The sequence below is a fragment of the Heterocephalus glaber genome, unplaced genomic scaffold, assembly GCF_053883595.1.
Source record: "Heterocephalus glaber isolate CG9 unplaced genomic scaffold, H.glaber_assembly_v1.0 deba00000347, whole genome shotgun sequence".
Lineage (NCBI taxonomy): Eukaryota > Metazoa > Chordata > Mammalia > Rodentia > Bathyergidae > Heterocephalus > Heterocephalus glaber.
Window position 1 is genome coordinate 29,586,455 of NW_028258143.1, and position 26,076 is coordinate 29,612,530.

Below are 26,076 nucleotides of genomic sequence, written 5' to 3' on the forward strand. Positions count from 1 at the left end.
CATGTCCCCAGGTGTCAAGAAATTAATTTTCAGCCAAGCATGGGAGCACACACCTGTAATCCCAGCTACTTAGGTGGCTGATGCAGAAGGACCTCAAGTTCAAGCCCAGCCTGGGCAACATAGTGACTTAGAAAGATCCTCCCTGAATATAAAATATTTTAAAATGGGCTGAGGATATAACTCAATATAAAGGCTGTTATGGCTTGTGTCTAGATGCTCCCCCAAAGCCTCATATAGTCATAGGTGGGGCTTTTTCAAAGGTGGCTGGAACTAGAGTGTGTGATGCTGGAATTAATTCATGCTGCAATGCTAGGCTCAAAGGCACTAGGATTAAGGGTGTGAATGTTACCCATCCTAAGAAGTCTGGATAAAAGGTACAGAAACACACTATTTTTTTTTTTTTTTTTGTACTGGGGATTGAACTCGGGACTTTGCGCTTTCGAGGCAGGCGGCAGCACCAGTAAGCTAAATTTCCGGCCCCAGAAACACACTTAAGGTCCCTTGTTGCTTTTGCTGTCTTCTGCATGCAGTGTGCTGATTCTCCTCTGCAGTGCCAGTCTGCTATGCCACCCTGCCTTGGAGCCAGCCAATTATGGACTGAAACCTCTACAAACTGAGCTAAATAAACCTTTCCCCCTTTAACTGCGGATGTCAAGTATTTTTGTCTCAGCAATGAGAAAAGTAACTAAGACAAAGGCCCTGGGTTCAATTACCAGTAAAAGAATAATAATAGTGATTTAATTTTCACTCTTGATTCCAGGACATCAAGGATAATCATAAATTTGGAAGCAACAAAGATTTGTGGAGCAAGAATTTTATTCTAGCCTAGCATATGTGACTATGTCTGCTCCCTAAGAGTATGGTGAGTGTGGGAACAGAGGAGCAAAGATAGATGGAAGGAATGAACCCAGAACTCAGTCAATAAGCCATTTATTTATGCAACAAGAGGTTACTATCCTGCCTTTCTTCTAACTCTGTCGAACAATAAACCGGACCTCAAAGAATTCCTCCCAGAAGAAGAGACAATTCAAAAGTAAGTGTAGGACAGGTTGGCAGGAACCATGAGAGGGAGGCAGGTGAGCCAGGATGGATGGCAGGATTCTCACAAAGGTGGGGAGGTGACCTTAAGCTGAGTTCTCAAGGAAAAGGAGGGCTGGATGTGACTCAGCGGTAGGGCACTTACCTAGCGTGTGCAAGGTATTGTGTTCAATCCCTAGCACTGTAAAAGGAAAACAAATGGCAAAATAATGGCAGTCTAAATTGTAATACCATGTTTCAGTTAGATCTTTCCTGCAAGAGGCAAGGAAAATGGTCTGAGATCCCTTACGTTCAGGCTTTTATGGCTCTCTATGAAAAACAAAGCCTTTGCAAAGGCCCAGGTGATACTGCCTTTAAAAAGACTCCTGAGCTTGATATCATAAATGACCCACTCTTCAGGTAGCCACCTGTCTTCCAGGGGGATTTTTTTTTTTTAATGGTGACAGTTTATTTGAAGAAGTAAAAGTGAAGAGTGAGGGAAAAACTGGCTCTGCAGAGAGAGCTTGGGCAAAGTGAAAGAAGCAAAAGCAAGATAAAAATACACTCTGGAGGACACAGGGTGGACTATCATGAGGAAAACCATGATAGTGAGCCCTTCTTGGCATCTGTGTCCTTTTATGGCATCCAAACCTTGAGGAAATCCTTGAGAACTTCTACATATGGGTCCTGAGAGGTGGTGTGAGATCTCACAATGCCTTTCCTCACAGCCAGTCTAAGTCAAGCCCTATCTCCTATCTTATTTCTTCTAAGACACAAATCCCCATAATTCTTTATGGCCTGCTGAAGGAGTGAGAGTCTCTTGTCTTCTGTACTTTCTTCAAACTAGAAGGGGCTGTAGACCCTACCAACTGGGAATTATGGGGTCTCCAACTACCTTGGAATGCTGTGGCTCATTGGTCCGGGGCGGGGGGGATTTTGACCCATTACAGCTATTTATGGAGGGAGGCCAACCTAGGGGAACACGACCTTCTTCTTGTAATCCTCAGGGCAATGCACGAGCGCCACGCTCTCCAAGTGCCTCAGAAACTCGGTGGCTAGTTCCCCAAAGAGACAAAATTCCCATCAGTCACTGCCCAGGCCATATTCTGTACCAAGCAATTCATGGTACTAGACAATTGCCTGTCTCACAGAAAGGGGCTGAGCCAGCCAAAACACTCACCACCTGTTCTGATGAAGAGAACTGAAAGGTCCTTGGGAAAGCCACAGTGCCAGTCCATGGATATCTCTATCACTTGCAAGAAGCCCTGGGTGATCCTGGGCATTATGACTAAGCTTCTTGATTCTTTATTAATACATGGGCAACTTACTCTGTTTTAACTTACTTCTCTGGTAAAGCCTCCTCTAGATCTACAGCCATAATTAGGGTAGAAGGAAGCTCTGGTCCAAGCTTCTTTGCTCCTGCCATTCAAATATTTAACCATGAGGGTGGGGATTTAGCTCAGTGGTGCTACTGCCTGCCTTGCAAATGCAAGGTCCTGAGTTTGATCCCCAGTACCAAAATATTTAACCATGAATTCCTACTGCCCCACTATGCCCTACTCTCTTTTTTGTGATGATATATTATTTTTTTATTTTGGGGGATCAGGGTCTCGCTATGTAGTTCAGACTGGCCTTGAACTCACTATGTAGCCCAGGCTGGGTTGAAACTTGCAGCAATCCTGCCTCAGCCTCCCGAGTACTGAGATTACAGGCGTGTACCACCTCACTTGGTTTAAAATGTTTTAATGTATTCTTCTCATTCTTCTTTCAAACTGTGACTCATGACTCATACCATGTGAAATTAAGTGGTATGCCTACCTTGAAATAGTCTGTTCTGCCTACATAGATGATTTTGCCTTAGGAAGCATGTGCCTGGGAAGGGGAATAGAGTAAAAAGATAGCTGAAGGTTTTAGCTCCTGTCCAGCCAGAACCTAGATTCTGCTCACCAAGAAATCAGGGGAATCTGTGTAGGGTCGGACTTTTCTCTTTCCTTTCTTCCTTTTCTTTTCCTTCCATCTTTCCCCTTCTTCCTTATTCCTTTTCTTTCTCCACTTTCCTTCCTTCCTTTTCCTTTTTATAGTACTACAGATTAGTGCTCACTTCGGCAGCACATATACTAAAATATAGTACTACAGATTGAACCCAAGGAAGCTACAACCCCAACCCTTTTCTTATTTTTTACTTCAAGACAGAAATTACTCCTTAAATTGCTAAATTGTCTCTGGGCATGGTGGCGGATGCCTGTAATCCCAGCACTTGGGAAGCAGAGGCAGGTGGATCACTGCAAGTTTGAGGCCTGCCTGGGCCATATAGTGAGTTCAGGGCCAGCCTGAACTAGAAACCAAGACCCTGTCTCAAAAAACCAAAACCAAAACCAAACAAAAAGATTGCTAAATTGTCTCAGCTGGGCTTGAACTTGCACAGCTTCTGCCTCAGCTTCCTAGAGTACTAGGATTAAAGGTGTGCACCACCGCATCTGGCTAAGGTTGAGCTTTTCCAAAAAAATTTGGGGGCCCTCTTTTGAGACAGGTTCTCAATATGTAGCCCAGGCTGGCCTCAAACTCACAGAGCTCCTCCTGCCTCAGCCTCCTGAGTGCTGGGAGTACAGGTGTGCACCACCACACCTGGCACTAAGAATCATTAAATGAGGTGATGAATTCATCACTGTGGACTCTGAAACATGAACAATTTTATGGAGAAATATGTTTAATTGACATTATATCAAACACCAAAGGGTGTCCTTAGCTTAGATTCTAGTTTCTTTTCACATTTGAATAGCTTTCCCTTTTGCAAAAGGGTGTGTATAGATGGCACTTTCCCTTTGCAAAAAAGCCTTCCCAACATCAAATAGCACTTGGTCACCAGCCACATGGGGTTTTGTCCCTATTTGACAAGTGAAGGCCTGAGATGCAGATACGTCATTTGACTTTCAGGGAGGAAAAAGCAGGCCCAGATTCACAATGGGACTGCAGCCTCCACACCCAGGGATCTTGCTCTACTCCCGTATTGGAAAGAGATTTCCTATTACAATTGGGGCTGTTTGACAATTCTGAAAACAGTTACAACAAATTTTGCCTCTCAAGGCTGTATCAAACCTCCCTGACTCAATTAGTCAGCAGGTAGATCCTGCTGCATAGTATGATGGCACTTCCCGAAGAGCAAAATCAGTAATAACAGTAGCTATAAAACCAAAAAGTCTCAATTTTCCAAGCAAAGAAAAGGCCCATAAATCTCAGCCTCAAACATCAAATGTTTCAAACAAAACCTTCTATAACCTTATCCATCCCCTTCCGACACTCTCATTCTCCCAGAAGTAAACACCCCCAGAAGAATACTGGATGGTATGACTTCCATTTCATTAATGGGACAGTAATTCCAATCCACCCTCTACCAGCAGTGGCTGATCCATATTCAACACTATCCAAAATTCCAGAAGACACAAATTGGTTCTCAGTCTCCAATCTAAAGAATGCTTTCTTTTCTATTCCTTTACACTCAGACTCCCAATTCCTGTTTGCCTTTGAATGGGAAAACCCCATCACAAAAGAAAAACAATATATTTGAACAGTGTTCCCACAGGACTTTAGGGGACCCCCGTCTTTTTGCCAACACTAGGAAAACTGTACAACTGTATAGCAAGCCTTTTGATGTCCCTCTTGGACAGAGCTCCTTCCATCAACGAACCATTTCTCCTCTGGGTCTTGGAGAAGCCCATCAAATGGTTCACTAATGGAAGGAGCTCTGTCCAAGAGGGGCATCAAAAGGCAGGCTATACAGTTGTGAGTTCACAGCAGGTCAATGAGGCCAATCCTCTACCCTTGAAACAGGTGTGTGCCACCACACCTAGCCAGAGGAAATAGCTTTTCCAAGGTGTTCAAGGAAATCATTCCTCACTCTGGACCTCCCTGTCCTTTCAAATGACAATGGACATTCTTTTACCTCTCACATAACTAAAGGGGTAGCAAAGGTTTTAGGAATAAATGCCAACTCTACTCTGCATGGAGACCTCTCTCCTGGAAAGGTCAAAAGGGCCAACCAGACCCTAAAACAGACACTGGCAAAACTTTGCCAAGAGTTTTCTGAGCCATGGCCTATAGACTTCATGAGATTTGAAAACATTCTAAAGACTGGGCTAAAAAAGAGTCTATATGGGGCCAGGGATTTAGCTCAGTGGTTCCTCCGCCTGCCTCGCAAGCGTAAGGACCTGAGTTCGATCCCTGGTACCAAAAAAAAAAAAAGTCTATATGAAATGCCATATGAGAGGCCTTTTGTATTTTCTGACACGGTGATAGATCCTGAAGCCACTAAACTTCACAGTATTTTATCAATCCGGGCCAAGTTCAACAAGCTATCTAACAATATGGAAATATGGTCCCGCCAGCTCCTGGCCCCAGGGGATCACTTAGGATCTACCCTGGGGATCAAGTGCTTCTTAAAACCTGGAAAGAAGGGACTCCAGCAGACCAGTTAAGACCAAAGTAGAAGGGCCCTTTCCTTTTCATTTTAGCCTCCCCAACCACTGTATAACTAGCAGGTATGGACAGCTGGATTCACCTCTCTAGGATCAAGCCAGCTCTACCTGATCCACCCAAGATGACAATCAAAGACAATGTTCTTATGAGCCTGTCAAGGACCTCAAATACCTCTTCAAAGGGACACAAGGATCCAACCACAAATTAGTCATCCTTTAACGCATACAAATGATATTTCTAAATGCTAATACATTTTTAACTCTTTTAACTGATTGCAGTTGAGAGTCTCTCATTTCTGATATATTCAAAAGCTTTGTCTAGGATTTACCACAGGGAGACTAACCAGGCTATACTTGGGAAGAAAGTTAAGACTTTCCTCAAGCTATGACCCATGAGTTATCCCAACATAAGTGGACACTTACTCTAGGTTTAGGATTTTGGGTCTACATTCTGATTTGGTTATTTTCTGCCTAATTTGACTCATTTTCTGGTGCTACACATAATTTCCTTGCTCCATCAAGATCCTTATATGGCTTATAAAAATCTGCCACTTGCCTTGATTTGCTTTGCAATGTCACATCTGGGGATAAGCTGGGATGAGCAGCTAACTGGAACTGTAAACTCAGCACCAATAATGAATTAAAGGATGGGGTTAAGAAAGGAAGGAAAAATTAGAACACAGAAAGCTGTCCCAAAGGGTGGCAAGGGGCTCCAGAAAGATGGATTCCCACAGGCCCTTTGTTCCCAGTTTCTTTTATTGGGTTTAAGGACCCTTCCTTCTAGGTGGGGACCTGGAACTTGTCACAACTTGATTGGATCTCTGAGCTGTTTTAGACAGAGCCTGGGCCATAAGACCCTAACCTAGGCACCACTGCCTAAGTGCACATTCTTTTTGGTGGGCTTTGACTTCTTCCTGCCCAACTGTCCTTGTCAGGGCTCTATCTCTGGTATTTCTAGTTGGCTAGGAGGAGTCTTACAGAAAGTCAACTTAAAGTTAGTGAATAAAAGGATGCATGTGGGCTGGGGATTTAGCTCAGTGGTTCTGCCACCTGCCTCACAAACCCAAGGTCCTGAGTTTGATCCCCAGTACCAAAAAAAAAAAAAAAAGGATGCACGTGTCTAATGCAGCAATATAGTGACCCTAGAAAATACGAAAAAAAAAATTTTTTTTTGTTTTTTGAGACAGGGTCTCACTACATAGTTCAGGCTGGCCTTGGATTAAGGCCATCCTCCTGCCTCAGCCCTCCAAGTGCTGGGATCACAAGCATGAACCACCAGGACCCACAATATATACAATAATAGAGTCAGTCCCCAACTTATGAACAAGTTCTGTTCTGGGAGAATATTCAAGTCAGATTCATTTTTAAGTCCAACAAAGTGAATCTTATACTCCTTTGACACAAATATACAATGTATATTGCTTTGAGCTTCCTAGCAGTCCCCTCCACATCACCACTGCTTTTCCTCTTGCTTCTGGACATCCTGGACTCTGAATACTGTACTACTGTACACTATTGCACTCTACAGTAAGCACACAGCAGCACAACTTGACAATGTCCAGCAAATATGTAAGGTACTTCTGTGATTTGTTCACATCTATGAATGTTCATAAGGTGAGGTCCATTCGCACCTGTGAAAGTTCACAAATGTTCTAAGTAAAAAAAAAAAGAACAAAACAAATGTCCCTAAGTTGGGGACTTACTATATGAGTTTTCTTTCAGGTTAGGTAGCCCCCTCCCCCTTTTATCTTCTATGCATTTCACTGGAGGTAGGGAGGGGCGGCTATCTTGTCTTGAAGTGTGTCTGGCTTCCTTGTGTTCTCCATCACCTCTCCCTCTGGTCTTTCTAATTGTTCCTTCCAATAAAGCTTTAACTCTGGTCAAGATTAGCCAGAAAGCCTAATGAGACCCTTATTGTATTCTTTCCCTGCTTATAGACCCTTTCCCTTAATGTTATTACCTATGCTTAGTATCCAGCCTGCTATCAGACCTAAGACTGTTCCTTACCTCTTTCTACTTGAAAGAGCTCCACACTCTTCTTAAAGTTCACTAATCAATCCCTAGCATGAGGTTGCTGGACCTACCTCTTTCTCCCACCTGGATCACCCAGGCATATCCTGCAGTTCTTTCTGACTGAACTCTCCTAAAGGCATGCATCTTTATATCCTCATTTCCTTTTGTTTTTCTTTTCTATTTTTTTTTTTTTAGGCAAGGTCTTGCTATGTAGTTCAGACTGGCCTTGAACTCACTACATAGCCCAGGCTAGCCTTTAAATCTCAGGCAATCCTCCTGCCTGCCTCCTGAGTGCTGAGATTACAGGCGTGCACCATCACACTCAGCTACCCCCTCATTTCCAATGAAAACTTCACCTTCCAGCCCTTAGTTTTCCTTCCAATTCTCTTATGCAAATCTCCATAGGCAAACTAAAACCATTTCTGACAACTACATTTCTGGACCAGTATTTCCAGATGTCTTGTCACTCAAGTTACAACCTGCATACAGACCACAGATCATCCCAATACTTCCACCCTATGGGTAATCTCATTTTTCTGTAACCTTTTTGTTTTGGTACCAGGGATTGAACCCAGTTCCTTTCACTTCAGGGCAGGGGGCAGAACCACTGAGCTAAATTAAATTCCCGGCCCCAGCACAAGTTTCTCTACACCAATCTGAATCTGTGTTTCATACTTCAACAGACCTACCCACACATAAGAATTGTGGCTTCAGTCATGGAAGACCATCTCCTTCCCAAGCCCCTGATCTTAGCCCCTACAAAAGTGCTGCTAGCTCTACCCCAACCTCTCATTGCTAATACATCACTTTCTTGTCAGCCACAGGACACATCGTTTTTCCTAGTCAGAGACAATACTTATTTCAAGAAAACAAGACCTATATAGCACATCTTAACCATAATCTTCCTCTTTTCAACCATTTATAGGAATGGCATTTACAATTCAGTTATTTCTTCAGGGGAGCCACCAACACTTTCACAACTGATAAACAATTTTTTTTTTTTTGGTACTGGGGATTGAACCTGGGACCTTCCACTTGCAAGGCAGGCAGCAGAACCACTGAGCTAAATCCCCAGGCCATTTACATCTTTTTCAATCTTGGTCTGGCAACTTCTCTTTCCACCCTAGGTGTGTCTTCAGAAATCAAGCACTCTCAGCCTTCCTCCTTCCAACTGGACAGGTGTTTACACTATAGTTTATTTAGTCCCAATAAACAAATTGCTCCTGACAACCAGCCTCCTGATTCCTTTTTCTGCCCCTGTCTGACCAAAAAAGGTGATTACTCTAATTCTCCTCTTGGTAGGCTTACAGATCACCACAGGGACAGGAACAAGAACTATGGGGTTAGAATAGTCTCACACACCTCCCACAGTCTCTGAAAGCCTTACCCAGCTCTCTACCACCTTAAAGGCCTTAGCAGATGAAACAGATTTCCTAGCCCTGTTGGCCCTTGCAGAGCGCTGGTATCTTTTTTCTTGCAGTACGGGGGTTCAAACTCAGGACCTTGTGCTTGTGAGGCAGGTGTGGCACCAGAGCTAAATCCCCAGCCCTACAGAGCTCTATCTGGATATGCTGACTGTAGCATAGAGGTCTCTGCATGGCTTTGGAAGAACAATGCTGTTACTATAGCAACCAACCAGGTGTTTTAGAACAAACTATCCACATCCTCAGGAATCCTGATTATGAGAACAAGGGCCAAATAGTTGGCTCTCCTAGCTACCACCCTTCTTTGGCTCATTATCAAGAATTTTTAGGCCAGGGTTTTAGCTCAGTGGTTCCACCGCCTGCCTTGCAAGCACAAAGTCCTGAGTTCGATCCCTGGTACCAAAAAAAAAAATAATTTTTCTCTTATGTTTAGACCCTATCTACTTAATTGACTCACAAAATTTATCTCTTCCAAGATCCAACAAATCCACCTATATATAATAGTTTGATAGGGATTCCAACCTCTCTCAACCACTGAAAATCCCAACTATTCCCCTTCTCGCTTGTCCCTCAAAGAGGTGGCTTAATCTATCTTACAGCCACCTCCAATTCACCCAGTATTCAAATCTTAATTTGAGATGACAAAATGAGTACTTTAAAGATCGCTCTAAATCCACACTCTGCAAGACAGCCCAAGAAAAAAAAGACACTGTTTCCTTCAAGGCTAATGGCCCCACGATAGGGCATAGGCATCTCGCTGGCATCCTTCCTCGCACTCTATCCTGGCTTAGTTAGGCACAATGATGCCAAGCATTTTCACAATCAGTACTCTTGTCTTTTCTTTAAGAATTCCACAAAAGGGCCCAGGATTTTAGCCTGCCTCACAAGTGTAAGGTCCTGAGTTCGATCCCCAGTAGCAGCAAAAAAAAAAGAATTCCACACAACAATGTTGGTCTGGTTTAATCTTTTCTTTTGTATCTAGATAAGACTATTTTTCCTCATAGAAGTTTCCCATGTTGTCCTTTAGTTTCAAAAATTATAAACACACACACACAAATTACAAACACATTAATTTTTTTTTTTAAGGTACCAGTGATGGAACTCAGGACCTTGCACTTGAGAGGCAGGTGCAGCAACACTGAGCTAAATCCCCGGCCCCAAACACGTTAATATTAAAACATGAAAGATTAGGAATAAAAAAAATGTGAAGTCCAAAAATCACAATATGAGGTAGTCGACAGCATGGCCTACATATCACCCCTCCAACCTCAGCAGCATACTTAGGCAGCAACAGGCAGTCACTGCCAGGCCACTCAAGATTCAGTGACATGGGCTCTGTCACATCTCAACAGCACACTGCACCAACACAAGATGCACTGTCCCCTCCAAAGGAAGCCCAGCTTTCTCCTGAGCAAGGCAAATCCAGCCCTGGGGAAGGTGGTCCCCTCCAAGCAGCTGAGTGATGTTTGCAGATTAATACTGAAAACTACGCTTCGTCTGGATGTCATCAAGAATCTGCTGCAGCTCCTCGTCTTCAAACCGTCCCTCCAGGCTGTAAGAAGAAAACATGATTGAGGCAGTGATTAGTAAGTAGTCTTTTCATACATTTTTTGGCTTTTTGTTTTTAGTTTATTTTTAGCTCAGGCTGCCTCGAACTTGTGGCAATCCTCTTGCCTTAGCTTCCTGAGTGCTAAGATTACAGGCATGTGCCACTACACCCCATTTGTTTTTGTTTTTTGAGTCTTGCTATGTAATTCAGGATGGCCTTGAACTCACTATGTAGCCTAGGTTTGCCTCAAACTCATGGTAATCCTGCTGCTTCACTCTAAGTGCAGAGATTACAAACATGTGCTATCACAGCCAGGTTCTCTGTACTCTTTGAAGTGTGTTCCTCTCTGAGCATCACTTATCCATATTTCCACTACCTTTACCTTTTAAATGTACTATTCCTTTGTTCTCTCATAAAAACATTACAAAATATTTTAAACACATAAAAGACAGCACTCCAGCACATCTCCAGCACCAGCTCTCCTTTTTATTTTGAGACAGTCTTGCTGAATTCCCCAGACTGACCCCAAACTTGTCTTTCTCGGCCACTCAAGTGACTGGGGTTACAGGCATGTGCCATCACACTTGGCTCCACAGATACTCTTCTACTTAATACAACTATGTTGTATGTATCTGTAGGTTTATACAGCTTATGTTCTTTTTTTTTTTTGGTACCAGGGATCGAACTGGGGACCTTGCGCTTTCGAGCTAAATCCCCGGCCCACAGCTTATGTTCTTAATATTTGTCTTTATACTTTATTTATTTTTGCAGTACTGGCAATTCAACCCAGGGCCTTTGAACTGAGCTACATCCTTGGCCCATTTTATTTTTTATTTTGAGACAGGTTCTCATCAAATTGTCCCAGCAGGGCTCAAACTTGCAATCCTGCCTCAGCCAGAGTGTGGGACTACAGGAATGTGCCACCACAGCCAGCTACTTATTTCATTATTATTTTTTTGGTGCTGGAGATACACTCTAGAGCCTCACACATGCTAAGCAAGGGCTCTACCAGTGAGCTACACCATCAGTAACATTTTATTATTTTTGATGCTTGGGACTGAACCAGGGCCACACCCACTCTACTCCTGAGCTATACTTAGCCCTACTTTTTTTTTTTTTTTTTTTGGTACCAGGGATTGAACTTGGGACCTTGAGCTTGTGAAGCAGGGAGCGGAACCACTGAGCTAAATCTCTGATCCCTACTTAGCCCTACTTTTAAACTTTGTAAGAAGTGTCACCACAGTATACGTGCACTTCTGCAATTTTTTCTCTTAAAATTCCTTTTGGCATGTGTTACTATTATTCCATGATGTCTTGGTTCATTAACTTTTTTATTACTATATAGTAAAATTGTATCCACTCTCCTGCTGCCTGACTTCTGCTATCACTAGCAATGCAGCAATGAACATGGGAATACAGGTAACCCTGAATTCTACTACACACAAACTGCTCTCCAAAGTGACTATACTAATTTGTCCTACTACCATCAATGTACAGGAGTCTCAGCTGTTCCACACTCTTGCTACCAGTGTGGTAGAGTAGATCGTTTTCATACACTGATAGGCACTCATGCAATGTTAATCACATCTACCCAAATTTGAAACGCATACACCTTGTATGTATGTATTTATTTATGAGACAGGGTCTCGCTATGTAGCCCAGGCTGGCCTCAAAGTTGCAGCGATCCTCCTGTCTTAGCTTCCCATGTGCAGGGATTAAGGGTATGTGTCACCACGTCTGGCTCGCATACACCTTTTAGACACAGTAATTTTATTTGTAGGAATTTATCCAATACACACAGAACTTTTCACAACTGGTACTAACCTTGGGATAAGAGCCTTGGACTCCTCAGCAGTCTCTGGGCAAAGGTTGGCCAAACAGGCCAACTCAAACTTATGCAGCTTTTTCTGGAGCAATAAACTGGTCATAGAAGAAAATAAAAACAAATTAACAACAAAAGTCAATTGAAAAGAGATCAAACGCAGCTAGCAGGGAAGAGAGAAAGAAAACTATCTGTAATCTCTTATAGTTTATCATGCAAAGCTGGAGAATCTCTTGGTCAAATCACTTCCTACCCTAAACAGGGAGCTCAGAGAAAGCAGGCAGACCAAGGGAACCAAAGACCACCCCAGTATGGAGCAGCAATTGCTGTTAAAACTCGGGAAAACCACTACCCACCTCAGGGACCACACAACCCTTTGCTCACGAATTGACTGTGTTGCTCTCTACTCTAACCATTCTTCCTTGTATCCTTTGTTATTATGTTTGTGTCAAACCCATGGTGTTAAATGTTCCAAATCTATTAGATGTTTTGACATGGAGGTAACTACCTTTTAAAATGATCTAAAACTACTACTACTACGAAAAAAAAAAAAAGATCTAAAACTAAATGACTACAGCTTACCTTACCCTGTAAAAATCTAATGTAAACTGTGTCATTTTAAATGTACTAGAAATGTTCAAATTGTATAAAAGAACACTGTAAATACAAATATTATTTTGGAAAGAGTATCTGCGTAACATGTACCAGGCCCTAAGGTTCAGTCTTAAAGAAAAGCTGGTGTGGTGGCACATGCCTGTAATCTCAGCACACAGGAGGCTGAGGCAGAAGGCAGAAGGATCGTGAGTCTGAGACTAGCCTGGGCTACACAGCAAGTTCAAGGGCAGTCTAGTCCATATGTATGACCCGGTCTCAAAAAAACAGAACAAGGACCAGGGATTTAGCTCAGTGGCTCCGCTGCCTGCCTCCCAAGTGCAAGGTCCTGAGTTTGATCCCTGGTACCAAAAAAAAAAAACCAGAACAAAGCAAAACAAGAGCCAGGCATGGTACATACACCTGCAATGCCAGCTACTGTACTTGAGAGACTGAGGCCAGTCAGGGCAACTCAGCAAGACCCTGCCTCAAATTAAAAACCAAAGCTGGAGATTTAGTTTAGTAGTTGAATACTTGCCTAGCATGCTTGAGGCCCTGGGTTCAATTCCCAGTACCATAAAAAAACAAAAACTAAAATGAAACAAATACTATCTTTGATTTTCACGCATCTACTTCTTTCTTTTTTTTTTTTTGGTACCGGGGATTGAACTCGGGTCCTTCCGCTTGCAAGGCAGGCGGCGGAACCACTGAGCTAAATCCCCGGCCCTGCATCTACTTCTTGTAACAGAGCCCATCTATGATAAACTTAGCTTCAGAGATGACCTATTAAGAATATCTAGTAGCAGCACATGCCTGAAATCCCAACATGTGGCTGGAGCAGGAGCTCTGGAGTTGTAGGCCAGGCTGGACTACACAGTGAAATCCTGTCTCAAAAAGAAACAAAAAAACCTGCCACCACCTGCCTCACAAGTGCAAGGTCCCCTGGTACCAAAAAAACCCACCTGTTTTCAAAACATACCTATAGACTTAAACTACCTGGAAGGCTGAGGTGGGACAACTCACTAAGCTCTGCAGATCAGGATCAGTCTGGGTAATATACTAAGACCTTGTCTCAAAAACATAAACAAGGCCGGGGATTTAGCTCAGTGATTCCAGCACCTGCCTTGAAAGCGCAAGGTCCCGAGTTCGATCTCCAGTACTAAAAACAAAACAAAAACCAAAAACATTGAGCCATGCACAGTGGTACACGCCTGTTAGACTCAACTCTCTGGGAGGCTGAGGCAGGAACATTGCAAGTTCGACCCCAGCTTGGGCAACTTAGCCACTTACCAAGATCCTGTCTCAAAATAAAAAATAAAAGGGCTGGGGATGTATCTCAGTGTGAAGAACCAAGATCCAATCCCTAGTAGTGAAAAAAATAAAACAAAATAAAAATTCATTTTTTTGTTGTTTTAAATTTAGATTTTTTTGTTTTGTTTTGTTTTTGGTACTGGGGATCAAACTCGAGACCTTGCACTTTCGAGGCAGGTGGTGGCACCACTGCGCTAAATCCCTGGCCATTAAATTTATAAATTTTAAAAAGTAAAAAAGGAGTGGGCCGGGGATTTAGCTCAGTGGTTCTGCTGTCTGCCTTGCAAGTGGCAGGACCCGAGTTTGATCACTGGTACCAAAAAAAAAAAAAAGTAAAAAGGACAAAGAGAAAACATTGTATTTAGCACAAGCATTGTATTAGCCACTGTACAAAATTTAGAAAATACAGAAAAATAAAAGTTACTCATATCATTACCTAAACAAAATTGAAGTTACCATCTCACTATATCATTCCAAACATTTTCTTTTTATTTTTTAATTTTTTATTTTTTGGTACCAGGGATCGAACTTACGTCTTTGCACTTGCAAGGCAGGTGGCGGAAACAGAGCTAAATCCTCAGCCCTTCGTTTTATTTTGCAGTGGTAGGGATCAAAACCACATGAAAAATACAAATTCTATCAATGACCCACAGCCCTAGTTCCATTATTTATTTATTTATTTGTTTGTTTATGGCGGTACTGGATATTTTATTTTTGTTTTTTGAACAGGGTCTCACAATGCACTTCAATCTGGCACTGAACTATGTAGCTTAGGATGGCCTCAAACTCAAGGCAATCTTCCTACCTCAGCCTCTGGAGTGTTGGGATTAGTTAATGCCACCGCACCTGGCTCTCATACTAGATATTGAACCTAGGGTTTTATACATGCTAAGTGGGCATACTACCACTAAACTGTATTCCCAACCCCTTTTCTTTTATTTTGAGACAAGTTCTCAGTTGCCCAGGCTGAGTTCAAACTTGTGATCCTCCTACCTCAGCCTCCCAAATAGCTGGGATTAAACGTGGGTACCACCTGACCTGGCCTATTTTTAATTATTATAATATAATAATTCACCAAATGGAATCATCATAATTAATTACTGGTAAATGTTTAGATCAGTGATGGCAAAACTTTTAGAGCTTTCAATGATAACAGCCAGCTGCGGCATATGTGCCATAGGTCCACCACCACTGGTTTAGATTGTGTTATCTTTGGCTATTATAAATAGCTCTCCGAAGGCTGGGAATCCAGCTCAGTACTTACCCTGTCTTTGATACCCAGCAAGACAAAAAAGGGTTGACAGGTATACAAAGTAGAGTGCTTGCCTAGCACAGGAGAGGTCCTGGGTTTAACCCCCAGCTCAGTACCACAGAAAGAGAAAAAAAGAGCAGAGAAGAGCTCACAAGAGTTCAGTGATATATTATTTATGTACTGAGCATACTGGAGGCTTGAGATTCAATCCTAGAACCCAAACACAAAACAAGACAAAAAATAAAGTGGCCATTTGCATGCTTATTATTTTATTTGACTGTATGCATGTATGTACGTATGTATGTATTGCAGTAAGTGGGGAGATGATACATGCACATAATACACCTTGGTTTTTGTCCCTATGGGTTGTTTTTGAGACAGTCTCACTATGTAGTTCAGGCTGGTCTCAAATGCAGTGATCTTCTTGCATGAGCCTCCTGAGTGCTGGGATTACAGGTGTGTACTGCTCACCCATCTACTTCTTGGGATTGAACCCAGGGCCTTGCATACTTTAGGCAAGAGCTACCACTGAGCTACATCCCAAGCCCTTTTCTAATTTCATATTGTATCTTGCTAAGTTGTCTAGCCTGGCCTCAAACTTGTGATCTTGCCTCAGCCTCCCAAGTAGTTGGTATTATAAGCATGTGCCACTACACACAGCCTTATAAACCATTTTAAATAATTTTTGAGGGGTTTGGGGGATCAAACCCAGGATCTCTCACATGCTAGGCAAGTACTGTATCACTGAGCGTGTTATACCCAAGGCCAATTTTTAAATTTTTGACAAAGACACTATTTACACTAAATGAAGAGATGACGCCTAGAAAAGAGGGAAAGGTACAGGGTCTGCTTACAGATACCCAGCAGTCTGGACTAATACAAACTCTCCTTGAGCACTCACCTACGGACACTTGCAATGGTCTCTCTGTTTTTGAAACGACTGAATCGAGCTGTATAGTTCAAAGTTTTCATGAAGACCCCTGAGAGCTCCTGCTCATCCTCTGCACTCTCATTCTGTTGCTTCCGATGCTCCAGGAGCATATGAACTTCTGAATTTAGAAGTGTTTCAGCTGTTTCAAACTCTGTAGTCAGAAGCAAAATGTCAGCTGAAAACAGGTCTTCACAAGCCTGCTGTTTAACGTTTACGTCTGAACACTTCCCTGTCTTCATTCCATTCACACCGTGTCCCCCCTGCCCCCCGAAACTGCAGAGCTTTCGAAGTGCTAACATTTACCTCATTTCTGACACCAATGAACTTTACATGGGCATGCTGTTAAATGACACATGATTATCCTAATTAGGCTAGTTTCTGATTTCAAATCAGAGCACATCAACAATGACTTCCCTCTAGCCTGTAGAAACCCATGATCATTTTTTTTTTGGAAGGAAGGCTGAATCCAGGGCTTTCTCACAAAGCTACATGCCTGGGCCTTCTTTTATTTGTTAAGACAGAGCCTTACTCACTTGTCCAGGCTGGGGCTAAACTTGTGATCTTCCTGCCCCAGTTTTCCAGAATGCTGGGATTACAGGTGTGCACTATTATTCCTGGCTGAACTCATATTCCTCATGAGAGGGGAAACCAACCCCCCCATTGTGTTTCTTTTTTTTTTTGGTACAGGGGATTGAACCCAGGACCTTGTGCTTTCAAGGCAGGCTCGGGAACCACTGAGCTAAATTCCCGGTCCAACCCTCCCATTGTGAAATGGCACTCAGTAGTCATGACTACAGCTATGCTGTAAATTCACCAGAGCATAATGGTCTTAGAAAGTCCTGTCAGAACTTGCCACTCCCCCTAACCACTGGTCTGGTTGTGTAACTCTCACCTGCTGTTTCCCTTCCAACAAAAGGAAGCCTCCTAGAAACACAGAGGTACAAAAATGAAAGTGAACATTTGATGCTTTCTGGGCGATAGGAATCCCTTGCTGAGCCAACAGCAATTAAAGCCGGTTTGCTCCTACTTCGTTTTGAGTGCTCTCTGTGGGTATCCCACCTTTTCTCCCACTTCATTTATACTTCCATAATGCTAGCATTATATTAATTTTAAGAATCGTTAGCTGGGCATGGTGGTGCATGTCTGTAATCCTAGCGCTCTGGAAGGCTGAGGCAGGAAGATTGCAAGTTCTCCAGTACTACCCCCTCCAAAGAAAAGTTGGTCAGAGAAAGAAACCTGTAGTTCCTGTCTATAATATACAGCAACTTTCCTCCATATTTTCAGAAATGTTTAAAACGGTAATATTCCTTTGGGAAAGTAATTGTCTTCCTTCTGTTTCTATAGTCTCCTATATGTTCCTAATACATACTTATCTCAAAGTATTAATTATAGTTGGCTTTTAATCTGCCTTCCCTTTTCATTCGATCTCCTTCATAATAGGAATCATTTGCAAACATGGATTCATGTTTATAATCCCACACTGAAAAAGTAGCCATAATGAAGAAAATCCAAAATTACTTGCAATTTGGCATTTACATGTGCTATGGGGGTGCCTACAATTGGGAAATCACTAACACCTGCATCTGAGTACTGCCCTGACTTTTTGAGCCAGTTGACAATAAAACTCACTGTCCTGTTACAACACAGGCAGTCTGTGTGGGAGGTCAGGAGGAAATATTTTTCTTTTTTCTCCCCCCCACACCACAGTACCAGAGATCAAACTCAGGACCTTGCGGTTGTCAGGCTGGTGTGGTGCCACTGAGCTACATACCCAGCCCAGGAGGGTATATTTTTATTTGAAAGGTTTTTTTTGGGGGGGGGGGTACCAGAGATCAAACTTGGGACCTTGTGCTTGCAAAGCAGGCAGCAAAATTTGAAAGATTTTTAATCCAATTGAATAGGCAATCCAAAGCTATTTTTCAGGGGCTGGGGATTTAGCTCAGTGGTTCCGCCACCTGCCTTGTAAGTGCAAGGACCCGAGTTCAATCCCTGGTACCAAAAAAAAAAAAGCTATTTTTCATCTGAGTGCAACCGAGATTGGACAAGAACCACCTCATCAGGAGACTGAGGCAGGAGGATCACTGTGAGTTCGAGGTCAGCCTGTGCTACATAATGACTTCAAGGCCAGCCTAAACTATACAGTGAGAACCTGTCTCAAAAAAACCCAAAATCAAAACCAAACAAAACAAGCCAGGTGTGGTGGCACACACCTGTAATTCCAGCACTTGGGAGGCAGAGGCAGCACTTGGGAGGCAGAGGCAGGAGGATGGCCATGAGTTCAAGGCCAGCCTGTGCTACATAGTCAGTTCAGGGCCAGCCTGAACTACAAAGCAAGACCCCGTCTCAGAAAATAAAACAAACCAATAACAAGAAAAAAGAACCTCAGAACATCATCTTTTCCAGTCCAGTATCCTATAGCAGGCACCACACCACCTTCAGTGCCAATTGCATGCCAAAGTTTTACCTTTCATCTCCACCTTTTTAGGGTGGTGTAAAGATAGGTGAAGAAACTGCTGCCTTTAAAAAAAAAAAAAGAAAGAAACTGCTGCCTCAGAGCGACTCATGGAGGAGAAAGCAGCAAATACCAGGACTTCATGACCTCAAAACTCTATGAGTAACAAGTGACATAATCTCCTTCCCTCAGAAAGAGACAGCAGCTAATTAGCTAGTCAATTTGTTTCTGAAGCTGAACCATGAAATAGAGCCTTAAAAACTGGAAATTAGGGTAGGAGATGTAGCTCAGTGGCGCAGTGCCTGTCTGGCAAGCGCAAGATCCTGAGTTAGATCCTGGTACCGAGGGGAAAAAAAACCAAACCTAAAACTGGGAATTAAGGCCAGGTGTGGTGACACACACCTGTAATCCCAGCACTCAGGAGTGTGAGGCTGGAGGATCACTGCCAGACCAGCCTGAACTACCTACTGAGACCATTTCAAAAGAAAAACAAAGGGGGAGTGCTAGGGATTTAGCTAAGTGGTTCCACCACTTGCCTCGAAAGCCCAAGGATCAGAGTTTGATCTCCAGTACCAAAAAAAAAAAAAGGAAAAAAATGGGAATTAAGAGGCTAAACTACTAATAAGAATCATCATAGTAGTGCATGACTGTATTTCCAGAACTCTGAGAGGCTGAGGGAGGAAGATGACAAGTTAAAGCCCAGCCTGGGCAACTTGGCAACTTAGTGAGATCTTGTCTCAAAATTAAAAAAAAAAAAAAAAAGCCTGGGGATGTAGCTCATGGGAAGGCCCTTGGTTCAATCCCTAGTACCTCAAAAACAAAACCAAAACCAAAAAAACCCACAAAAAACCAAAAAGGGCAGGGGATTTAGCTTAGTGGTGCCACTGCCTGCCTTGAACGCACAAGGTCAAGGTCATGAGTTCCATTCCAGGTACCAAAAACAAAACAAACAAAAAACCTACCACCAAGTGTGTACAGTTAGTTATCCATGTTTCTCTGGCTCCGCAAAACTGCTCCAAGTTAGAAGTTAGAAATGCCTCCCTTTCCGCACTAAACCAAATTTAGTGGTAAGTGTTTGTTTTATGGTGCCAGACCATGCATGCTAGGTAAGTGCTCTGCCACTGATCTGCATTCCCAGACCCTGACTATTAAATGTAATGAGAAGGAATTTTCAGGGCACCAAACTAGTCACCATCCCTATTACTCATGAAGGGCACTATCCAATTACACTTAACACATCAACCTCACTCCCTTCATCCAAGAAAAGGTGAGAACTCCTGACCATGATGAAGGTCTGAAGTAAGAGTTGCCCAAGACCAATCCAGAGCCTCTGGGAGGCATCTCCAGGATTTGGCAGTAACAAACAGGGGAAGAAAGAATAGTGCCAGCAGTTTAATGGTGGAGGAGGGCACCTAAAACAACTGTCCCTGTCCCAAAAAGACAGCTGCCCAGCACTTTCTAGTTGAAGTCTCTCTCTCCCTCTCTTCTCTCTCACAAACACACACACACACACACACACACTTATTTGGGGAACAGATCCAGGCCATCTATGTTACTTTCCCTTGGGCCGATATTTTTTTAAAATGGGCAGAATATATTAGTCCCTGTTCTTTTTGGTTTTTTTGGTACCAGGGATCGAACTCAGGTCCCTCCACTTGTGAGGCAGGGGGCTGAACCACTGAGCTAAATCCCTGGCCCAGTCCCTGTTCTTTTTTTTTTTGTTGTTACCAGGGATTGAACTCAGGACCTTGTGCTTGTGTGGAAGGTGGTGGAACCACTGAGCTAAATCCCCGGCCCATCAGTCCCTGTTCTTAAAGAAAAAAGAATTCTTTGGCCAGTACCTCACCTGAGAGTTTTCTGTAATGAGGACCTTTCACTATGACCACTGGTAAGAATTTATGGTAAGTGTGGCATTTTCAGATTTTCCCCCTGCAGCACTGAGGACTGAACCCAGGACCTCATACATGATAGGCAAGCCTGAACTATATACCATCTTTTGTATTTATTCTGAGTTAGGATCTTGCTAAATCAATCGCCAGCCTAGCCTCAAATCTGCAGTCCTCCCCCTCAGCTTGCTGGGATTACAGGTATGCACCTGGTCGGGGACAGTGTTTCTGGCTGCACATGTTGCTCTCTAGGGGATACCTTTAGGTAGACGAAGGAGTGACTATCAGATGATCCTTTTTGGTTTTTTGCTTATTTTTTTAGATGATCTTTTTTTGGAAAAAATGACTTACTTCTTAATTTCTTCAATATGTTGCTGTTAATTTTTTTTTTTTAAGAGTAGGAAATTTTAATGGGGAATAGGAATAGCTCCTGAGACATAGGAGGGGTCCCCAATAGGTTGTGCACAGATTGAGGACAGTGTTTATTTTTATTTTTTATTTTTGGTACTGGGGATCGAACTCGGGTCCTTGTGCTTTTGAGGCAGGCGGCAGAACCACTGAGCTAAATCCCTGGCCCGAGGACAGTTTTTAGATCTGGGCAAATGTGCTCATGAAAACTATCACATCACTAGCCAGCATGGTGGCATACACCTGTAATGCCAGCATTGGAAGGCTGAGGCAGGAGGATCGTCACAAGTCCAAGGCCAGCCTGAATTAAATACTCAGTTGAAGGCCAGCCTGGAATACACAGTAAGACACTGTCTCAAAAAAAAAAAAAAAAAAAGAAACTTTTACATGAAATTGAAGTTATAACCAAGAAAATGGTAATGTTACATAAATGAAAAGAATATAGCACTTTAGATCAGAAAGAAGTTAAGGTTTTCTTAAAGAAAATAACAATATTCCAGAGGTTTGTATTTGCATCACACTTTGAAAATGTTAGTCCATTTTTGGTTTAAACTTTATCAAAACTAATTATTACTGGGCCCTGGGATTTAGCTCAGTGATTCTGTTGCCTGCCTCAAAAGCGAAAGGTCCTAAGTTCGATCCCAGTACCCCCCCAAAAAAAATTCATATTACTGTCATCAAAGCGGTACGTGACAGTAGTTAGGCATCCAAAGTTACATATTCCTTAGTGTAATCTAACTACACACCTGAATGGGATTTTAATGATTTAAAAAATCTGGTCCAAACTCTATTTCTAAATTGAATAAGCCAATTTTCAACAACTTTGACTGCTCACATACCTACTGTCATAATTCATAATTCCCAGTGGTACTCTTCCCATTATTCCAGTTTGATAAAACCGACGTGTAGGGCTGAGTATTTAGCTCAGTGGTTCTGCCGCCTGGCTCGAAAGCACAAGGTCCCAAGTTTGATCCCCAGTACCAAAAGACAAAACAAAACAAAACAAACTGATGTGTAAAATAATAATAACCTGGTAAAGTTCCACACTAGCTTATGCTCACTGTGGTCATTGTTAATTCAATGGGTGGTTGTTCTCAGCTCTCCTCTTTTCTCTCCACTGCTCTCTACCAAGTCAAAACTGTGTAGACACTGACACTGCTATTTAAAATGTAGTAGGGTGGGCCAGGGATTTAGGTCAGTGGTTCCACTGCCTGTTCCGCAAGCGCAAGGTCCCAAGTTCGATCCCCAGTACCTAAATAAATAAATAAATAAAATGTAGTCAATAATGAAATCTCTTAAATCCTGAGTCATGGGCTGAGAAACAATACAGAAGAGGACGTTCACAAAATGGAAGAAAGCACGTTAGCCAAAATCATTCCCCAAAATAAACTAGTACAGGAAATTTATATTTCCCTAATTGAATCTGGGTTCAGATTTTAATAGTGCTATATTAAAAGGTATTAAAAACAAGGTATTTAAACCCATATCCTTTCATTCTACACAAAACAAATATATTACCAACTTTCAAAATTACACTGGCTCATAGAATAAAATGTGTAAATGCTAAACTGGAGGATTCCCTGAGTTGTTTTACTTTAAAATGTCATGTGATCATGTTATTTTGGAATATATATGCTACATCTACTTGTATATTTATTTAGAAAAGTTCCTTCATGTTGAATTTATGTTTTAGAAATTAATGAAGATGTATTTAATGTCTACTTTTAGATTACACATTTTCATGTAGTAATTTTTGTAAAGTCAACTATTAAAGATTAAAAAAAAAAGGCACTCAGAATAGTCATTTCATCTATTCTTTCAGTCCCACAAGGAAATATCACACACTTGTTTACTTTTCATACCACAGCAAAAGCTTTCCTTTTTTTCAATACTTATTGTTATTTCTATACAGCCATATACATAAAATATGTCACATGGGGCTGGGGATTTAGCTCAGTGGTTTGCCACCTGCTGTGCAAGCGCAAGGACCCGAGTTCGATCCCCAGTACCAAAAAAACCAAACCAAAACAAAAAAATAAAATAAAATATGTAACATGTTTCTGCATATATATGAAAACATAAACATCTACACTAGGCAAACGACTTAACTACATTCATCCCCAGTCCATTCCCACTCCTTTTTTTTTTGTTTTTCATTTTTTTTCCACTCGTTTTTTTTGCAGTACTGAGGATTTAATCTTAAGTCTTTGGACTGAGTTACAACCCAGCCCTTTATTTTCTATTTTGTGACGGTCTTTTGAAGTTGTTAAATTACCCAGGCTGGGCTAGAATTTGATCCACCTGCCCAGCCTCCAGGAGTGCTGGAATTACACCTGGTTATCCAGTCCATTTTAAAATTTTATTTTGAGACAGGGTCTTGCTACACTGCTCAAGCTGGCCAGGAACTTTTGATTCTCCTACCTTAGCAGCCCAAGTACTTGGAATCACAGGCTTGTGCCACCTTGCCTGGCTCCATCCATACATTTCTTTTTTTCCCCAGTACCAGGAATTGAACTCAGGACCTTGCACCTGCCAGGCAGGCGTATCTTTTTAATTTTTTTGAGACTGGGTCTCACTACATAGTTCACTCTGGCCTTAAACTCACTCCAAGGCTCTAAGCCAAAGCCCGCCTGTGCCCGGCTGGCCTTCTTGGCTCGGTGAACCAGAGACCAGCCTCGCCTGCCTGCCGCTGCCAGCCCCTGAACGAGGCAAGGGAGACTCCAGGCCTGAGGCGACCAAGCACTGGCGGGGAAAATCGCGCAGCCCCGGGCCCGACCTTTGGGAAAGATGAGCTGCGAGGCGTCCTCTTCTACATCACCAGCCCGCGGATCACTACCGCCCGCCGCCATCGCCGCGCCGCTCGCGCCACAGAGCCCGCCGGAAGCGGAAGCGGAAAGCTGCGTACTGGAGGGAAGCGGCAGTGTGGGGCGGGGTCCAGGGGCGGGGACCGGGGCGGGGCTGCTTTGGAGCCGGCGCTGGAGGAGGCGAGACTGGACCCCACCACCGCGCCCAGAAGGAATGATTCAGAAGTGCTGAGGGTTCGTGTGCTGGCTGACCCCGGAGAAAACACTTGAAATGCCACACAACCTGGCATGGATCACTAGGCCCTTCTAGGAGGAGGGCGGGATTAGGTAATATGAGGAATGCGCTGAGTGACCTGAGAAATGGCTTTGATGGAAAGCTGGGTAGGTGGCAAGAGTAAATAATATTGAGAGGCTCTTACTACAAGTGTGGAACATTTGGAGGCAAGTAGAAAATTAAGCAAATGAAAAATGATACTGTTTTCAACTTCAGAGAAAAAATATTTTACAAGTAAGAGAAAAGAAAAAGGCCACTGCTTGGCTCCTTAGCCAACAGTACTTAGTAACAATGTAAACTCTACTAATTTAATTTTTAAAATTGATGTATTAGACAAGAACAGGTATTTATTTGATTTGTAAGTACAATCTTTTTCTTTTTCTTTTTCTTTTTTTTGAGACAGGGTCTCACTATGTAGTTCAGGCTAGTCTTGAACTCACTGTGTAGCCCAGGCTGGCCTGAAACTTCCAATCCTGCCTCAGCCTCTTGCATGCTGGGATTATAAGCCTGCTCCACCACGATCGGCCTTTTTCTTTTTCTTTTTTGACGGTGCTGAAGATAGAACCCAGGGCCTCGTGTACGCTAACCAGTTACTCTACTGCTGAGTTACATCACCAACATATAAATACAATCATGTTTACAAACTAGTTGTTCAGTGTCTGCATTTCTAGAGGAATTTATTGGATTAAATTATAGATTATATTGTATTGGCAGAGCCTGTTCCTGTTTCAAGTGATTTCCTGCGGGATGTCCTGGGGACTAGTCCGTGGTTACACTGCAGCTGGGGAACAGAAGCGTCCTGGAGCTGGGTGGTTTAAGGCCAGCCTGAAGTACATAGTGAGACCCTGTCTCAAAAAACCTAGATAAATAAATAAAAGTGGGCCTGGAACTCAGTGTAGGTCTTGGTCTTTGTGTATTGCTCCCACAGGCCTTTCCATAGCAGGTACTACCTACTGGACCTTGCACTGTGCTGGCCCAAGGACTAGCTTGCTACCCAACACTTTGTTTCTTCTGCACACACACAGCAGAAGAGTCAAAGGTACAGAGAGAAGAAAGAAAAGTAACAGCATAGAGTGATGTTTCACAGATTGGTTTGTGCACAGTATTTTTTTCCCCTCTTTTTTTGGAGACAGCATCTTGTTTTCTTCTGCCAGGCCCATCCGTCATGATGTTTCTGTCTCACCATTGGCATAACAGCAATGGAGCTGGCCAACCACGGACTAAAACCTCTGAAACTATGAGCCAAAATAGACCTCTCCTCTTGTAAATTGTTATCGTCAGATATTTTGTCCCTGTGACAGAAAGCAGACTAATATGACATCCCACTAGACCTCGACTTTTTTTTTTGAGGCCTCAACTCTTAAAGCACCCATTTGAACCTTTGGGAAATACTTAGACCATATCCAAACCATAGCAACTTCTTTATCTTTCTATAGCACTTTCTTGGAGATCCCTCATATCATTTGCCAGTTCTTGTATCAGCCGCTGTTGGTGAGCTCCTTGTGGGGATGGACTATACCTTATTTATCATTTTTAACCCCAGGGCCCTGGACATAGCATTTATAACAACTTTCTGAATGAAAATGCTGTGGACTGGCTGTGGTGCAGCTCAGTGGTACACTGCTTGCCTAACATGCATGATGCCCTGGTTTTGACCTCCAGCGTCTCAAAAATAGCTGGGTGTGGTAGTGCACACCTGTAGTTCTAGCACTTGGGAGGTGGAGGCAGGAGGATTGTTGTAAGTTCAAGACCAACCTAAACTATACAGCGAGACTCTGTCTCAAAAAACAAAACAAAAGAAAAAGAAAAAGAAAAATGCTCACCTAATGGCAACCAGGAAGCAGAGAGATGAGAGAGGAGAGAGGAGAGA

At 42.8% G+C, this 26,076-nt stretch overlaps 1 protein-coding gene across 2 annotated transcripts; it reads right to left on the bottom strand.

Moving 5' to 3' along the window:
* Positions 1 to 913: 913 nt before the first annotated feature.
* On the bottom strand, positions 914 to 24,002 carry Polr2d (RNA polymerase II subunit D). Of its 2 annotated transcripts, XM_087195519.1 has the most exons (5): positions 23,905 to 24,002; positions 21,968 to 22,068; positions 16,353 to 16,533; positions 12,300 to 12,395; positions 914 to 10,478 (listed from the first exon to the last, which is right to left on the bottom strand). In XM_087195519.1, the coding sequence occupies exons 2-5, from the start codon at positions 21,975 to 21,977 to the stop codon at positions 10,400 to 10,402; spliced, it is 366 nt and encodes a 121-aa protein (XP_087051645.1). In that variant the 5' UTR covers positions 21,978 to 22,068; positions 23,905 to 24,002; the 3' UTR covers positions 914 to 10,399. The 2 variants fall into 2 exon arrangements, with proteins under 2 accessions (XP_087051645.1, NP_001266800.1); NM_001279871.1 differs by lacking the exon at positions 21,968 to 22,068 and having other exon boundaries at positions 10,289 to 10,478; positions 23,905 to 23,995.
* Between the last annotated feature and the right edge of the window lie 2,074 nt (positions 24,003 to 26,076).

What these genes read in the sequence shown, in the direction of transcription:
- Polr2d (NM_001279871.1), bottom strand. Translation starts at nt 23,977, where the DNA reads ATGGCGGCGGGCGGTAGTGATCCGCGGGCTGGTGATGTAGAAGAGGAC. An exon ending in GCAGCTCATCTTTCCCAAAG is followed by an intron (nt 16,534 to 23,904) that starts GTCGGGCCCGGG and finishes TTCTGACTACAG; the next exon opens with AGTTTGAAACAGCTGAAACA. An exon ending in ACCATTGCAAGTGTCCGTAG is followed by an intron (nt 12,396 to 16,352) that starts GTGAGTGCTCAA and finishes TTCTATGACCAG; the next exon opens with TTTATTGCTCCAGAAAAAGC.